We start from the raw sequence: 18045 nt of genomic DNA, 5'->3' as shown, positions 1-18045 counted from the left end.
TAGGGTTTTATCATTGCTTTTAGAGATAATGTTAGTCACTTTGGGTTAATTTGAAAGCCCTTGGGTAAGAAATGAGACTATTGGTCATAGTAATGTTCATATAGAAAATATGCTTTGTTTATGCCATCTTCAGAAACACTTTGTGGCATAATGGAGAGTAGTATTTACATTTTTTTTGTCAGTTTTATTTTCCCAAGCTTCCAATTCACTCCCTTTCTCCGTGTATACATAATCCATAAAATATTCAGTGGGAAGGGAAACTGTCCAAATATGCTTCCTAAGCTGTATGGTGGTTGGATTTTTGTACTGTGGTAAAATTAATCCCTTATCTTAGTGATATGTCTTGAAGTTTTATAGTTTCCTTTTTATCTCACTAAAAACCTAAGTGTTCTGGTCCTAGTTACTTGATTTTAACATGGAACTGTTAATTGCCCCTTGTTCTGTTTTGTTTTTCCTCGAAGTTTTTTAAGTGAGAGAGGAGTTTAGTTTTTTCACAAGACTGTCCAGAAAGGTTATCCTAGCCATTATCTCTTGCTTCGATTTCACACCATTGTCTTAGCTAGTCTTCTTCCTTCCAGTCTTGCTGCCCATGTAGACTGTTTGTCCCAGTAGCCAATGATCCTTCTTAAAAAGCATTTTAGGCTCTATCTGTCACTCTTCTGTTCAAAACCCTCCAAAGGCTTTCCCCCTCATTCAGAAAAATCTCAGTCCTTAACAGAACTTACAAGGTTTTTTATCTGTCCCCCAATTTTGGAGACACTATTTCTACCACTCTCTTGTGAGTTCACTGCACGGCAGTTGTGCTGGCCATCTTGTTTGTGCTTTGCCTGCACCAGGCATACTTCCCTTCACTTTACTTGCCTTTTTCATGTTGTTTCCTCTTGCCCACATTGTCTGCATGACTGGCTGGCTCCATTACATGTTTCAAATCTCATCTCACTTGCTCTATCAGAGGGGCCTTCCCCAAGTTTCCTGTGTAATAGAGCATACCCTTTTCCATTGCTCTCCTTTTTCTTTATCCTCTTTTCCTGCTTTGTTTTTCTTTATTGTACTATCAACACCTCATGTTATTTATTTATTTATTGTTTGTTTGTTTGTTTGTTTGTCTTGACTAATTCCCCACTAGAATGTGAGCTCTACAAAAGCAGCTTCGTAGTCTTAGGAATGCCTAAAGGTGGGAAGTCCTTAGGACATCAATCCCACTGTGCTGGGGTGAGGGCTGTGCGGCAGCAGACATCTGATCTTCTGTTTCCTTGGCTAGCCTTGAGGATTTGGGCTGCCACATGACTCCTGCTTCAATACTGCAGCAACTGTGCCTTATCAAGGCAATTGGGCTTATTTTAATATTTTTAATAGAAAAATGACTGAATAATATTCCAGTTGTAGTTAATACTATGGCAGATCTTTGGCAGTGAATTCTGGGCATTAGCTGATGATGACCTATTCATTGAGTCCTAAAAAATGAATGAAGAGGAAAAAACCTAAACCTAAATAATTTCTAATTGTTAAGGGAGTTGACTCCTATCTTCCGCCCTTTTCCTCAATTATGATAAATTTCCAAAACATTTTCCTTTTTTCATACTAAAGAAGATAAACATTTTTCCCCCTTTGGCTTTATTTATTTACTCTTCCCTTAGCTGAATACTCACATGATTAAAATAAGTATGATGTTTGCTAAAATGAGTAACATGTTGGAAACAGTTAAGTGGAAGACCTTGGCCAGCATAATAAGTTTTCTCCTGGGTTGAGCAAAAGAAAAATGTTGTTTGAATTTTATTGAACTTTACTGTTTTTTCTTTTGTTTCCAGCCCTTGTCTCCCAACCCCTTTCCCCTGCCCTCAATTCATTTTTGTTTTTACATTTTTTTAAATTTGGGGAGAAAGTTAAAATGGTATAAACTACTTCTTTCCCTTCTTCCTCCCTCCTCTTCTCTGTCATGACCACAGTTAGGTCTCCATTTCTTTTCTCATTTTGAAGTGACAACTTACCTTCATTAGAAGAGCCCTGAGTCATAGGATTGAGGCATTCCTGTACTATGAAATAGACAACCCTAAAATATAGTTTTGAGATATCTATTTGTAAAAGAACTTTTTCCTCCCTACTTTCGATACCTATTATTTATCTACAACTGGATATATTTTGATCCTCTGGTCAAACTGACACATTAAGTAAGACTCATCTGAGTAGGGGCACCTGGGTGGCTCAGTCAGGTTAAGTGTCTGTCTGACTTTGGCTCACGTCATGATCTCACCGCTCTTGAGTTCAAGCCCCGCGTGGGGCTCAGATTCTGTGTCTCTGGCTCTCTCTCTCCCTCCCCTACTCGCGCTTTTTCTGTCTCTCTCTCAAAAATAAATAAACATTAAAAAAAAAAAAAAAAGACTTAGCTGAGTAAATGCTTAGCATGTGATAGGCACTTAATGTTTGTTAAATAAATTCTTTGTTACAAATCTTCTCTCCTTCTGTTTTACATTTTAAGAAATTAGAGCCTATGTATATACCTGGAGGAAGTTTGCTAAATTGTAGCTGGTGGGGATGATAGGAGGTAGGGAAAGGGACATGTAAATCAGGATGGTGAAGTGCATTTAGTCTTTTGAGTCAGAGATTTATATTTGAATCCAAGCTTAGTGATTTTTGTTTTTAAGTTATGATCTGGTAAACTTAAGACTCTGAGTCTTTATTCCCTCCTATGTTAGATTTGGATAATACTGTTGTCACAGACTTAGCTGTGATGAACACATGTGAATATTTGTGAATAGCTTTCCTTGTTCTTTTGTGGTTTCTAAGAGTAGATGATCAAATGTGTTATCACTGAACTCTTATTTTTCTCCTAATCCCATCATTTGTCATGCTTTCCCTAAGAGTCTTTGAGGACTCATTTTCTCCCTCCTGCCACATCTTTAAATCTTGCTTGCGTGTTCTCCCTTATGTAGCTTGGATTCTCTGTTGCCAATTTTTGCCCTGGTCTTGAAAGGAAAGGTGGTACAGAGCTCCGAGTTTCAGCTTGTTTCTTCTCTCGTGCTTAAGTAGTACCTTCTGTACACACTACACAGTGCAGAGTGGTCCAGTTACAAGAAGAGTTGGGATATTTATCGTATTGATTACTTAACATCAGTTCTCCACCAGAAGTATGTGTTAAAATTTCTTGTGGAACTTTTAAAATTCATATTTCTGAGCCTACTCCAGACCTATTGAGTCAGCATCTCTTGGTAGAGCCTGAGTATTATTTTAAAATAATTATTATTTAAAAATAATTTCTATGTTAACAGTTAAGAACTGGCTGCTTATTGGAAGACCATTTCAGGCCACTAAGACAAATCGATATTTATAAATGTTAGTTTTGATGACCTCATGTTCTTTCCCAAAATCTTTTAATCATTTTCCTATTACTTAAGAATAAAGTCAGAATGAAGCTTGACGTTCAAGACTCACTATGACCATCGTAGTTTATCCTGTTAGTTCTGTTTTTTACCATTCTTTTTGTTACCTCTATTCTTATTATACTGAAACTACAGTTAAGTATTATTTTCAACTACCCGATTCTCTTATGATAATATAGAATGTGTTGTTCTCCTCCCCCTTCCCTTGATCTCTGTAACAATTGCTTTTCTTCTAAATTCTACCTTAAAAGGCACACCTTCCATTGTGCTCTCAGCTAGAAGTCAGAATTCTTTGATCTCCCGAACACTTAGGCGCTTTATTCTTGCACTGATCCCAGATGTTTATCTCCAGATATCTTTCATCTCTACTAAACTTGAAGCTTCTTGAGGATAGATTTTGTGTCAGTGTGTGATTACCACCACCCACTCAGGAGTTTCCTTCTACTAATTGTATTAAATACCCCTACCAACCTCCTCCACCACCACCTCTGATTTTTGGAAGGTTGATTTGCCTTTTTTAATGTGTCCTGAAATTTATAAAAAATGCTGCTGGGATGTTAAGGTAGTCTTAAGTCTTTTCCCATAAAATGCAGAATTTCTTATTTTTCTTGGTGGATGCTAGATCTGGCTTTTGACAGGCTGGTTCTTGTTTACAACTGTGTTTTTGTGGTAAACATAGGACTCAAGGTATCAGGCTAACTTTTCCTCTTGTGATGTTTGCCAGACATGATAATTGTTGGGAGACAGTACTTCATGACTTTGTCATGATATGCATGTCTTGCAAGCAGATACCAATTGCCTTTTTTTGAGGGGACTTTCTTTTTCATGGGTGTTTATATAGTGAGCAACCTTGGAATATATATTGTTTCTCTCCTTAGCTAAGGGCAAGTTTGCCTGTTGTTCAGAATAATAAAAATAGAGTCTTTCTCCAGACAATGTTTTCTTAGTGTCCAAGATAGTAAAGATAACATCACCCTCTAGAGCAGAGGACAGGCTTGTTTTTGCCCATTATAAAATAGCTGAGTTCCTTAACTTCAGAGTCTCCTGTAACACAGCCTACAGCATGTACAGTTGTCACCTGGCCCTCTCTGTGTCACCAGGTGGGAATTGGGGCTCAGAGATTTGGCACAAAAGCTGAAACTGGCTACTCCTATTGCCATGAGTAATATAGTTCTTTATTTCTGACCTAGAAATTGTATGTCTTTCTCCAGAATCCATGAAACCACAGGGTAACTTGTTCGTTTACAAGTAGGGTAAAAATCACAGATCTTCCACAGTTCCTAATAGTAATATAAAAGCCACTCTTTTCAGAACTGCAAAATAGGCCTTGCTGTAAATAACTCTTGTTAAATCTTAGACTCAATTAAGCATGGCTCTGGAAACTTACTTGGATGAGGCTGGAATTCCTCATGATTACCTACCATCTTCTCTTCCCCCCCATTTGGGGGGTGGGGGGGGTTAATAGACTGTTATTCTGAGATTTCCTGCTGTAACAGTAATCTTTTTCTCTTTCTCTTTTCCCAAAACAAAAGCATTGCTATTTTATATGGAGGAGCTACACTGACAAGCCTGTTGATTTGTTTACTTAAAGCTGAAGTTTGGAATATATACTGTCTTTAAAAGAAATGGGACATTTGTGAGGATTTTTTTAAAACTTTGGTTGTAACATGACAATTTTAATGACAATTTAATAAACTAGATAAATAATATGTGTTGGATGGTGACAGATGTTAAGGGGAGGTAAAGGACAGTACAGTGGTGAAATGTTAGATATTATTGGCTAAGGAAGGCCTCACTGAGGTGACATTTGAGTAAAGACCTGAAGTAAGTTAGGAGACAGCCATTTGAGTATGTGGAGGGAAAATAGTCCCAGCAGAGCGAACAGTAAGTTCAAAGGCTCTACAGCAAAGTGTGTCTGGTGCCAGACCTTAGGGAGGCTGGGTAGTGATGATTTGAAGAAATACATTGAAAGGAGTTCTAGTGTTACTGTTTGTCTTAGCTGTCTTTCTGCACCTAACCAGAGCACTTGCTTTTAGGTTTATCTGTTAGGTACTTCACTTGCAGAAGAGGATTCTTTCCTTAAAAAATATTTTTGAAAACTACTGAATTAGATAATTTTTCTGCATTATTCTCTAGTTCTCAGTGGTGGTCTCTATAAGTGCCAGTCTTTCAACAGTGAACCCAAGTCCTGCATCAGTGTTTTATTTTGTTTTTAACTTTCAAAAAAAGTTTGTATATTTTTGAAAGAGAGAGAGAGGGAGACACAGAATCCAAAGTGGGGTCCAGGCTCTGAGCTGTCAGCACAGAGCCCAGTTGTGGAGCTTGAACTCATGGACTGCAAGATCATGACCTGAGCCCAAGTGGGACACCCAACTTGTGTGTATGTGTGTTTTTAATTCAGCAGGTATTTGAGAACTGATTTTAGACCTCACTTGAATGATTTATTTTTTCTCTTTCACATAGTTTCTATGCTTTATATTTCTGTTGAAGAGAAGAGGCTGAAGCAGCCAGGAATAGTCAGAGAATAAGGGAGCATACCAACTAAAACCTCTCTAGCTAAAGGTTACCAATTATCCTTTGTTACTAAACTTAAAATCTGGTTTTCTATTTTTGTTGACCTTGAAAAATTAACACTGTACCACTTCCTCCTTGAAACATTGTCCTGTCCCTCTGGTTGTACCATTTGTCTCGAGGCTGCTTCTTTCCTTGGGTTTATACCTTGACTTCCTATGCTCTCTTCTCTTAGCCTCTTTGACTACTCTGATCTACTTAGTGGCTTTAGTTACCTCCATGTTGTTGATTCATCTGTCGAAATTTCCAACCCCCTATTCTTGAGCTCTAAACAGTTATAATAAGTTGGCTTCTAACATACCATTTTGATGGCCGGTGGTTTATATGGACTCAGATATTAAAGGCAACTTTTAATCTTTTCCCTACAAAGCAAAAAGAACTTGTTCTTTTTCTCTTTCTTTATTTTGGTAGATAGTATCCTTGTCTAGTTACTTAAGCTAGAGTCTTTATGCTGGTGTCCATTAGTCAAAGACCATCAGGTACGCACCCATAGGTAAACAAAGTTGGGTTTATTGATGCTTTCTGTAGCAAGGGAAGCCATACACCATGAGGAAACTTGGAGTGTCTCAGTAAGATCAGGGTGGACAGACGTAGAGAATTTGGGCTTTTGTTAGGTAATTTGAGGAAGGATTATGGAAATGGTGGAGGTTTGCTGTGTTTGGGTGCTGTTAAAGAGAGGGGATAATTCTATGATTGAGTGTCTTAAATCTTTTATAGGAGATGAGAAGGACAGGGTGAGGCTAGAACTCTAATTCGTAAAGAAGCATCAGTCACTGATGTTAACTGGGGGTTTTTTGTGGTTGTACAGAGACCTTGCTTTTATCTGCACTCAGACTCAGACTCTGACAGGCTTGGTTTTGCCCCAGTTCCATCATGCACATAGAAGACCTACCTCATCTGATGTTGGTGATCTGTGAGATTCTGTCTGACAGAAAAATATCACAACCTAGCTATGAGTGCTAGGCCACCTCCCAGCTGTGAAGAGCTGCTTTCCTTTCTCTTTCTCACTTATTTGGAATAGATGTAAAAGATTAGGTACCACTCGGCCAGCAGGAAGAGGGACGAAAAGTATTTTAGAAAGGGTATGAACAAAGAATTTACATGCTATTGGCTGTTTGGTGTGAGAAGCAGCAAAGAAACTTATTCTACTTGAAATATGTCAGTAAGATCAATCTAATGTTATGTTGAGGCAGAGATGCCTAGTTTACTTATTCCTTACCAGGAAAAGAGGGGTTGGAGGGGGTTATGTATCAATCACATATAGAGCTTTTTAAAGCTAAAAGTTTGCATGCTTACTGTGTGCCAGGCACGAAGGACATAGGTGATCTCTTTTAATCCCTCAGGTAAATTGGGTTAGAAATGAAGGATGCATATCTCTGGCTTTGGGAATAAGAACCAAACTGGAGATCCAAGTGGGACTATTGGTGTGAACTGTTAAGTAATGTAAGAGTATAAGTTTCAGTATAATAGTTTGGGTTTGAATCCTGCCCCCACATGCAATTAGTAGTTGTATGACCTTGAGCGAGTTACTTAACCCCTTAGAACCTCTGAATTTTACAGATTTAAATGGGCAATAATTATACTAACCTTACAGGGTTGACAATAACTTAGTAAGTACAAGGTATACAACAGTGCTGTAACTACTTTTTTTCTTTTTTTTTTTTTTACAGCCTTGAGGTCTTTTATTTTATTTTTTTACATTTATCATGCCATGAATTCATAAGGAATGGGCTCCAGCAGCTCAGTCTCCTTTCCATTGGTTCTCACGAAGTGTGCTTCTCTGGGCGGGGCAGGCTGGCGCTTCAGCTGAACCCAAGTACCCTTCTCCCTGGCTTCCTTCTTTTTCTGACATTTTCTTTCACACGCTTCAGGAAGCTGTCTCGGCTCTTTGAGTGCTTAACATGCTCGTATTGTACATTAATTCTCTTAGCAAGAATCTTTCCCTTAACTTGCTTGTTTACGACGATGCCAACAGCATGCTGGGTAACATTGTAGTTATTCCAGTTTTGCCTGGGGCATCCCTTTTTGAACAGTGCCCATTCCCTTGATGTCCACAATATCACCTTTCTTGCAGACTCGCATGTATGTTGCCAAAGGAACAACTCCATGTTTCCTAAAAGGCCTAGAGAACATGTAGCGTGTGCCCCTCCTCTTTCCCTTTGTGTTGGTCATTTTGGCGAATTACTGGAAGATGGCGGTTCCGGCCGAAAGGTTGTAACTACTTTTATTGGCTGTGTGACTTCGGACCAGTCACAAAACTCCTCAGAGCCTCAGTTCTGATGTCACTTTACAGAATTGGTATAAGGATCAAAAAAGTGTACCTGAAAGCATTTTATACACAGGAAGCACTATACAAATAAAATAAATATTAATGTCTAGGATATCATCTCTCAAGTGTTTGGAATTTACTTGGCAGGTCAAGGACTGTGGTTGGGTTATGATGTTTTGGGGTCAAATTATACAGGGTTTGAGTATTAGGATGAGAAATTTAGATGCTATTGACTTTAGAAATTCAGCCACTGGATAGAATTTAAGAAGAGCAGGGAGATGAGAGGACAAAAGTGGTGGCAGAGGAAGATTGGAGTTGGAGAGTGAGAACGTAGGGGTTCAAAGACCAGATCAGGGCAGCTATTTCAGTCTAAGTAGTGGGGGCCTAGATTAGTGAAATGACAGCAGAAATGAAAAATCTAAGCTGTTCTAAGGAACTCTAAGGAATTATTACTAATTTAGTTACAAGTTGAGTGTCAGGGATATAGAAATGAGAACAATAAAGACTTCTTGAACTTTAACTTGGGAAGAGATTGGTTAAATTTGTTTAGATATAAATGGTTAATAAGTTTAAAGAAATAGCCTGTGACAATGTACAGGATGCCTAGAGACTTGGCTTTAGGTATTTACTTGGTTTTCCTCATAATGCAGGCCCCAATTTGTAATGTGCAAAAGGAAGGCTATTGGAGAAGGGTACAGGTTTGAGTGGTAAGTTGTAAAGATTTTGGTTTTAAGTTAAAATAAGTATAAACATGTTAGAAATATGATTAATAACTTTGTTGTGCTGCATTTAGAGGTGAAATTACTTTAAAATGTATAAAAAATGATAGATGGAAGGATATATGATAAATGTTGATTGTAGAATCTCATTGGTGGGCATGTGGATGTTCACTGTAAAATTCTTTCAACTTCTCTGTATTTGAAAGTTTTAATAATAACATGTTAGAGGAGGATGGAGATATAAACTGTTTGCTAAAGGCTAGTCTTAAGAATTTCTCTTGCCTGACCTGAGACTTTTGTTTTCTCCGTAGGAACTTTCCGCTGTACATTTTGCCATACAGAGGTAGAAGAAGATGAATCAGCAATGCCCAAAAAAGATGCACGCACACTTTTGGCAAGATTTAATGAACAAATTGAGCCCATTTATGCTTTGCTTCGGGAAACAGAGGATGTGAACTTGGCCTATGAAATACTTGAGCCAGAACCCACAGAAATACCAGCCTTGAAACAAAGGTGAGTGAGTGTAGGTACTATGCTCTTACGAAGAACACTTTTAAGCTTGCCCTTGTTTTAACCACCTGTACTTTGGAGAGCAGGAGTGAGTAAGTTATCTACCCAGGAGACAAAAGATGAATGTTTACATAGATTCTCAGCTCTACCATGTTTGTCTTATTAGCTTGTGCCCATGATGAAAGTTGTTTGTACTGAATGCAGAGCAGTGTGGGCCTTAGGCAAAATCTTTAAATAGTCAAGTTTGACTTCAGCTATTCACTCTGTTTGGACCTGCTGCAACGCAGTCGGTTGTTAGCTAATCCTAAATTGGTAGTGTCTCTTGGGGGATATTTGAATTTTCCTAGCCAAATTTTGCTTTAAGGAATACAGCATTTACATATGAGATAATACTTTCTTTTTAATGGCTTAATACTTTTTTACTATGTCTCCCTGTTTTTATTAGTATACCCTAATGTTTGAATTACAGAAGCAGCCTTAGTTTTGGCATACTACAGAAAGTAGTTTATATTCTTTCAAGAAAATCATAAATGTGAACTGGGGTCAGGGACTGTCTCCTACTCTATCCCTTTTCTTTCTCCTTTCTAGCGTCCAGCTGAGGGTTTGGAGTTTATATCCTTGCGTAGCACCCAGTATTGTAACTATGCTTTTCAGGAGCTCTCTCAGTATTTTGTATGCTCTGGTACTAATGTTATAGAAAAGTCAGTTCTGGGAGTCCTGAGCAAATTGAGTTTCTTTTGGATAGTTAAAAACAATTTAATTGTGCAGAAACTTTTGTATCTATATGTTATTATGAATTTTCTAGTCTGGCATCATGGATCAGTTAGGATGCCTTTACCTGTGATAACGGAAAACCAAACGAGAAGTAGCTTGAACAATAAGAAAAACCTGTCTAGTATGACCAGAAGTGCTGAGGTGGTACGGTTCAATTAATTTCACAGCTCCATTACATCCTCAAGGATCTAGATTTGTTTCATATTTATACTCTGCTGCACTCAGCCTGTGGGTTGTCCTCTTGGGACCATGAGGGGAGCTAGCCTAAGATGGCTGTGTCTTTCTAGGTATCACATGCAGAAGAAATGTCCAAATGTAGAACTGTTTCTTCCTGGTGTTTTTATTTAAGATTGAAGATTGAAGAAGGCTTTCCCAGAGGACAACCTTCATCCTGCTCTATCCTGTATGTCTCACTAGCCAGAATTGTTTATATGTTTATTTCTAACCCAGCATCTGGCAAAGGAAGTGAGATCACATGATTGGTACTTAGATTAGTTGAGGTTTACCTCCTAGGGCTGAGGAAGGTCCCTGAATCCTTTGGAGCAAACAGCCATCTGTATTTGAATAAGGCCAATAAGCAAAGAGAGAAACCGCAGTTGGTAGGCAACTAATACCATCCACATCACAGATAGCCTTCAATTTTTATTACTGGTCATTGGTCTCTTATCAAGAGTTTATTTTGTATATCTTTTTCTGTTGACGTGAGTAATACTGTAACTCTGACGTAGAAGCCTATGAGGAAAATTGATTTTACAAAAACATAAAATTTTCTAAGCCTCTGGTTTATTTCAGGTTGCAATATGCCTCAACATTCTCTTAATTGTTTTTACCACAATGTAATACTATCTGCGAATTATTCTTTTGTTTCCACCTCTGACTACAGTTATTTTCCCGTTTATGAAGATGCTTTCCCACTACAATAGCATTCATTCACCACCACCACTGACATCTTGCTTCTAATATTCCCTTCCTACCATAATTCATCTCCCATTCCAGGACCCTTATTTAGATATCCCTCACTTCATGCCAGAGACAAGTCTTAGTGGTACAGTGATGCTAGAGGCCCAACAGCAGCTCTGTTTCTAGTCACTTGGTTTCTACTTAGAAATGATAGTAACTTCAGGGATGAAGAAGGATCAGGAAATAGAGGAAATAAACAACCAGGAAAGGCTATCCAACAGGTTGGTCACTAGGGAAGAAAGGCAGAAATAGAGGCAGGCAAGAGAGGATGGGATACCTGGAGCTGCCAGCCAAATCAAAGTCCAGTTGTTTCCATGTGGTCAGGAGAAGGATTATTGGAACTAGGTTAGAAGGTGTTACCCTGGTGGAGATGGCCTCACCAAGCATTTGACAAGCTCCACTGCCTGGATATGTATGACATCTTGAAAGTGGTATGGAGTTAGCCTTTCTGTACTGTACAATCTGTTTCAGAGGATAATGGTTCTGTAATAGCTATTTTGCCTTAGGCATAAGAAAAGAAATATCAGTGGAGTGGCATGAGAGCTCAGAGATAATACTAATTCATTGATTTTTAAAAAAGTGACTTCACTTAGTTTGGTTAATGATCTGTAACCAACTAAATTCTAGCTTATCCCCAGGTTAGAAAACCAAAGGCTAAAACCTAAGAGCTGATGGATAGTCACAGCCTTTCAGCAAGTCAACCCATTGGTGATATTTAAAGTCTTTCTGTCTTTCTTAAGTGGAATTCTTTTCAGTAATCTCTCCTTTTTTTTTGTCATCTGTTACCTAACATTCACCTTAAAGATCTTTAAATTTTTAATTTGAGTAATAGTTCTCCCTCACCCCTGAGTGAGTTATATGTCTTGAAAGTTCTAAAATTTCTTAAATAATGTAAAAAGATTCAAAACTGAATTGTCACTTTTGTCATCTTTAAGTAGAATGTGTACATTTTTTTCCATAGAAGAAATTTAAATATACAGAAGAGGTGAACCTACCTGTCTCTCATCTGGATTATCTTCAGTGTCACTTTGCTGATAATTTAGATTTGTCTGTAACTGTGGTGAAGGTCGAGATAAAAATCTGTGCAATTAATTCTCCCTGGTTAAAAATACCTTACAAAAAATTCTTCCAAATTAAAAAATTTGTTTAACTTGTGGTCAAATACCTCCTGCTTCAAACTGGAGTGAGTTTCCATGATGAAGTACTGAAAAAAAAAAAAAAAAGACTTTTTAAAAGTAATCTCCTGCTAACATTTGTATTAAATGTCCTGTTCTTTTTCTTCACTCTTCTTGTTCTTCTCTACTCAAGTACTGAATACTTGCTGACCTTCAGAAGATAGTCTTCAGACATGATGCTAAAGATATAGCATAGATGAATACTATGTGTTGTAGATTTTATAGAGAGAAACAGTAGCTTCAGCAAGAGTGAATCATTTAAGAGTCTGGATGAAGGAGAGACAGATAAGGACAAGGATATAGTTGACTAGAGAAAAATAAGGAATGATCATGCCTGGAACAGGCTAAAAAGATCATAGGTGGCAGAGGTAAAAAGCAAAACAAAATAGACTGAGAAATAGATCATGATTACTGCAGGGTAGAAATAATGGTTGGGGATAGATACGAGAGTCAGCATAGGTACAGAAATGGAAAGATACAGCTCAGTAGAAAAGAGGTTAATTGTGCATAATGATATGCCTTATTTGGTGAATACCAGGAGAGGAACATTAATTCTAAGGTAAGGCTGGTTTTGTAGAATACTTTGCTAGCTTCTTAGCACACAAAGAGAAAAACACCCAGAACCACTCTGAATCATTTTTGGTTCAGGTGAGAGAGTTTTTAAAAATGTAATCTGTTTTGTTTGTTTAGGGTTTTTTTGTTTTTAAACACAGTACTCATGAAAGGTGTAACGGGGGCATTTTTGCCAGATTTGTGTCTTTAATAAGTGAATTATGTCACTTTTATTACTTTCCCCTCTCCTTAAGTAGATTTACTGAAACATTTTAAATTATGAGACCTCATTAATTTATATATACACCAGGTGATCCACTGTTTGAGGAAGTTAAATACAAATATGATACCCTGAATTGTAAGGAGGTTTCTCCGAATTGTTTAATTAAGCATGTGTGCATGATTGCTAGACAGCTCTTACTTCCAGTGTTTGAGGAAGTTAAATACAAATATGATACCCTGAGTTGTAAGGAAGTTTCTCAGAATTGTTTAAGCATGTGTGCATGATTGCTAGACAGCTCTTACTTGTAATTCTTCAGTAACTACCCCCCAGCTGCACTTGTTTCCCAGCACTAAGACTTTACTTTTTCTTCCAATCTTTTTTATAGCAAGGACCGTGCAGCAACTACTGCTGGAGCCGCTGGCCTGGCAGCTGGGCACCACCGGGAAGCGTGGGCCACCAAAGGTCCCTCCTATGAGGACTTATACACTCAGAATGTTGTCATTAACATGGATGACCAAGAAGATCATCGAGCCTCACTAGAGGGGAAATCTGCCAAAGAGAGACCTATTTGGTTGAGAGAGAGCACTGTCCAAGGAGCATATAATTCTGAAGAGATGAAAGAAGGTAAGAGTAGAAGTCAGTAAAACGAATGTATTGGGTTCAGTAGAAAATGAACTTGCCTTAGTGGGCAGTTCTTAGTTTTATTGGTAACTCAATTATGTTTGTTTTATAAAACGTGCATTATAGCAGGAAGTAAGAAATTAAGCAATAAACATTAAAACCAACGATATATATATTTGTATTACCCTTCCAGTTGGTTGAAATAATAAAACATTTTTAAAATCTCCATTCTTAGCTTTAAGAAATTGCCATTTCATTGTCTTATTTTTGTGGGAAAGTGCTATATTACATTCCAAGTGGCCAAATTCACCTCTTCTTTGTTCTTTTGTTGCCCTAACTTTTATGCCTTTTTATTTCTCTGAGTTAGGAGCCAAAACTGTATACTAGTCTAAACTTCTATATGTTGTCTCCTCATGAACACTAAGGAGTTTGTGCTATCTGAAATATATAAAAGAAGTACCTGAGTAAAGGCTTAAGGATTCTTTCCATCCAAGAAGATTGACAGAACTCCATATTGATTTTAGAAATCTCAGTGATCCATAAAGGGTTGAGAATTACATAATAACCAGCAGTTTGAGAACTACAGCATTTTGCTTATTAAAACTTTAAGGATTCAAAGACTTTGGGTGGTGATCTTTGGGAGTATATCAAAAATACGAGACTCAGGCTGAATGAGATTACTTAGAAACTGGGAAGCAGAGATGAAAGGGAGTCTGTTCCTCTGGTTATGTTTCATTCGCATTAGAATCTATGTGGTTCTATTCCCAGATTATGTATCATTTCTAACATATCACTTGAGTATTGTTCTGGAACAGTAAAGAATGATCAGTAACTGAAAACCACTTGTTTTTTTTTGGTATTTCTCTAACCATTTTTCCCTTTATGATTAGCATTTCTTTACTAATTTTAGCATACTGTGTATGCTAGTAATTAAAAAGTAGTGTGGAGTTGGGTGGTGATGGTAAAATCAAGTAATGCTCTACTGTGATTCTGTTTGGTGTTTGAAATCCAGTCGGAAAAAGAGTTTTTCTTGGTAACAATACTGCACTCTCCTTCCTGCTGATTAGCTTGGCTCTAATGTTTAGTTATTTTGATTCAAATTGTTTTAGATTATATAGGAATGAGGCTGTCAACTATTGAGGAGGCTTGTTTTCTCCAACTTGGCCTCTTGCCTGTTCTTAAAGCTACCAAACATTTTCTTTGAACTTAGAAACAAAATCAAATAAAATAAAACAATCGTTAGCCCATATCATATGTAATTAGGCTCATAAGCTTAACATTCGATGTTTTCAGTTCCTAGAATGATAGAATTTGAATCCTAAGGGCCTTTAAAAAGTCATAGTCCACCCAATTCAGATCTGTGAATATTTCTTTCTATATAAATTAGGATACAAGATGTCTAAATTTGTCTTCTTTAAGTTTTAATGATAGAATAGGCTCTATCTAGTGAATGTGTAAAGTGAGTCTTATTTGTCCAACACTTTCGTTTTCTAATGTTTATTTATCTTTGAGAGAGAGAGAGAGACGGAGTGTGATGGGGGAGGGGCAGAGGGAGAGGGAGAGACAGAATCAGAAGCAGGCTCCAGGCCTCAGAATTTTATAGACTTTATCATATGCTCTTTACTATACTAAAAGCTGCTTTCCTTACAAAGAGTCCTCTTCCCCCAAGCCACCTCCATCTACATTTTTTGTTTTATTTAATTCTTTTTCTGGACCTTTTCCCACCATGATATTACTTGAGATCCAGTAACCAGAACAAAACATGTTGTCCATGCATAGATTCATCATTAATGACTTGAGTTTTACCTCCAGTATCCTGGTTTTTACCTGATGCTTTACTTGTTGCTCTGGGTCTAAAAGCATATTAAGACCAACAACTTCAGAAACACGTGCAGGGATTTTTAAAGACCCTCTCCTGCCCTGTGTCAGATAGCTTGGACCTGGTCTTTCAATATATTTTAGATTATTGTTCTGTAGGCAGATTTTCTTACACTTGCCAGTATAGAAAGAAATCTGCCAGTTTTCTGCTCACTTATACAACTTTCAGCTCTTCCTATGTATTTTTATATTTTATTTTTTTTGCCACCAGGTTGGCCTTTAAGCGTCCAGAATTACTTACATCATCAGTGAACTTGACAGTTTCTTGTTAATATATGTCTTCTTTGTAATTTATAACTCTATTAAATAAGACTGTGCCTAGAACTAGTGTTTCTACTTTACCATCCAGAAATTTGCTCATTTATCCTTATTTTCTTTCTGTCTTCATCTGTAACAGAATGGTTCCTTTTTTCCTCAAACCTCTCAAGACACTTGTCATATATCTTTTAGATATGACTATTTGGTTTACAAAAATTAAGTGCTTTACCCCTAATTTCATATTTACTTTAAATATTAATCAAAATGCTGTGTCAGTAAGATTAAGCTTATTGGAAAGTTCTTATCAAAGCAATGATTGCCTGAGGGACAGTTCCTTGTCTTTTTCTCCCCTGTTGAAATACTGCAATAGGGGGAGCCTCGGCCTTCAGCAGTATTTTAAAGTAGTGAAGTTTGTCTTTAATTCTCATTTTTACATCCATGTTATCAAAAGCCTATTTTCTCTAACTTGAACTTTTTTTTTTAAGTTTTATTTATTTTTGAGAGAGAAATAGAGACAGTGTGAACAGGGGAGGGTGAGAGAGAGGGAGACACAGAATGCAAAATAGGCTCCAGGCACTGAGCTAGCTGTCAGCACAGAGCCTGATGTGGGGCTCGAACCCCCAAATCGTGAGATCATCACCTGAGCTGAAGTCAGACACTTAACCAACTGAGCCACCCAGGTGCCCCTAACTTGAACTTTTAACTTCTCAGTTCCTGTTTCCCTTTCTGTCTCTTAGTTGCCCAATCTCTTCTCTCAGGAATTCTACACTTTCTAAATTGTCTAGGATTACACTAAGCCATTCTGATGTGTTAATGAGAAGATGCTTTCACCTCATTCATGGACAGAATTGGTCATTTCTGGTTTTTTTGTTTTTAAGTTTATTTACTTGTTTTGAGAGAGAGAGCATGCGCCTGTGCATGATTGGGGGAGGGGCAGAAAGAAGGAGACAGAGAATCCCAAGCAGGCTCTGCACTGTCTGTGTGGAGCCCAGTAAATGTGAGATCATGACCTAAGGCCAAGACAGACACTTAACTGACTGAGCCACCCACGTGCCCCATTTCTGGGCTTCTTATTATTGATGATGATAATAGATAACACTAATCAAAGTGCCAGGTTTATTCTAAGCACTTCACAGATATTCACTTAGTCCCTACAATTATCCAGTGAGGTGTGTACTATTGTTTTTTCCCTTTCTATACTTGAGAAAATTGAAGCAGAGAGAGATGAAGTAACTTGGCCAAAATCATACAGCTAATAAGTGTTAAGAATCAAGATTTGAATCAGAGAGTTTGGTTCCAAAGAATAGTTTTAATCTTCTATGTTTTATTATTTAAAAAAATTTTTTAATGTTTATTTTATTTTTGAGAGAGACAGAGACAGAGTGTGACCAGGGGAAGGGCAGAGAGAGGAGGAGACCCAGAATCTGAAACAAGTCTAGTCTCTGAGCTGTCAGCACAGAGCCCAATGTCAGGCTTGATCCTACAGACTGTGAGATCATGACCTTAGCTGAAGTCGGACACTTAACCAACTGAGCCACCCAGGTGCCCCATGTTTTTTTAAAAAATTTTTAATGTTCATTTATTTATTTTTAAAGAGAGGGAGTGCACACACAAACAGGGGAATGGGGCAGAGAGAAAAAAGAGACAAAATCCCAAGCGGGCTCTGCGACATGGGGTTCAATCCTGCAAACCATGAGATCTCCACCATAGCCAAAATCAAGAGTTGGATACTCAACCAACTGAGCCACCCAGGTGTCCCCAATTCTTTTATATATTTTTTAATGGTGGTGTATTTGGTGTTCAGAATACAGAATACAAATGATTTTATTTTTTTGTTTGTAGTTTTTCAGGCATGGTGTGTACACAAAATGATAGGAGGTGTGTGGTGAGAGAAGCTTCATTCTTCATACTAGATTCCTTGTTATAAAGAGTTCAAAGTATCCTTAGTTTGTTTCAGAAAAATAAAGCTGCATTTATTCACTCATTCATCAAATATTCATTCAGTGCCTAATAAGTGATGGCCCCTATTTGGGGTGCAGGGAATATATCATTGAATAAAAAAAATAAATATATGTTTGTGGAGAACCTACATCCTGGGAAAGGAGATGACAAAGACAATAGACATAAATTATTATGTTGAAAGATAAGTGTTATGGGG

General features: G+C 37.6%; 1 protein-coding gene and 1 pseudogene across 2 annotated transcripts in view; one reads left to right on the top strand and one right to left on the bottom strand.

Annotated features, from left to right (window-relative positions):
* The window catches only part of GTF2E1 (general transcription factor IIE subunit 1), a 34708-nt gene that overhangs the window by 14171 nt on the left and 2492 nt on the right, over window positions 1-18045 (top strand). For both annotated transcript variants that reach the window (XM_039248893.1, XM_039248894.1), the window contains exons 3-4: window positions 9248-9449; window positions 13516-13754. In XM_039248893.1, the coding sequence (XP_039104824.1) occupies window positions 9248-9449; window positions 13516-13754 (441 nt within the window). The remainder of the gene's footprint in view (window positions 1-9247; window positions 9450-13515; window positions 13755-18045) is intronic.
* On the bottom strand, window positions 7626-8146 carry LOC120242913 (annotated as a pseudogene).

Source organism: Hyaena hyaena, unplaced genomic scaffold (assembly GCF_003009895.1).
Source record: "Hyaena hyaena isolate Hyena2069 unplaced genomic scaffold, ASM300989v1 scaffold_321, whole genome shotgun sequence".
In the NCBI taxonomy this organism is placed as follows: Eukaryota; Metazoa; Chordata; class Mammalia; order Carnivora; family Hyaenidae; genus Hyaena; species Hyaena hyaena.
Note: the sequence above shows the minus strand (reverse complement) of the source record. Positions and strands in the feature narration are given on the sequence as shown.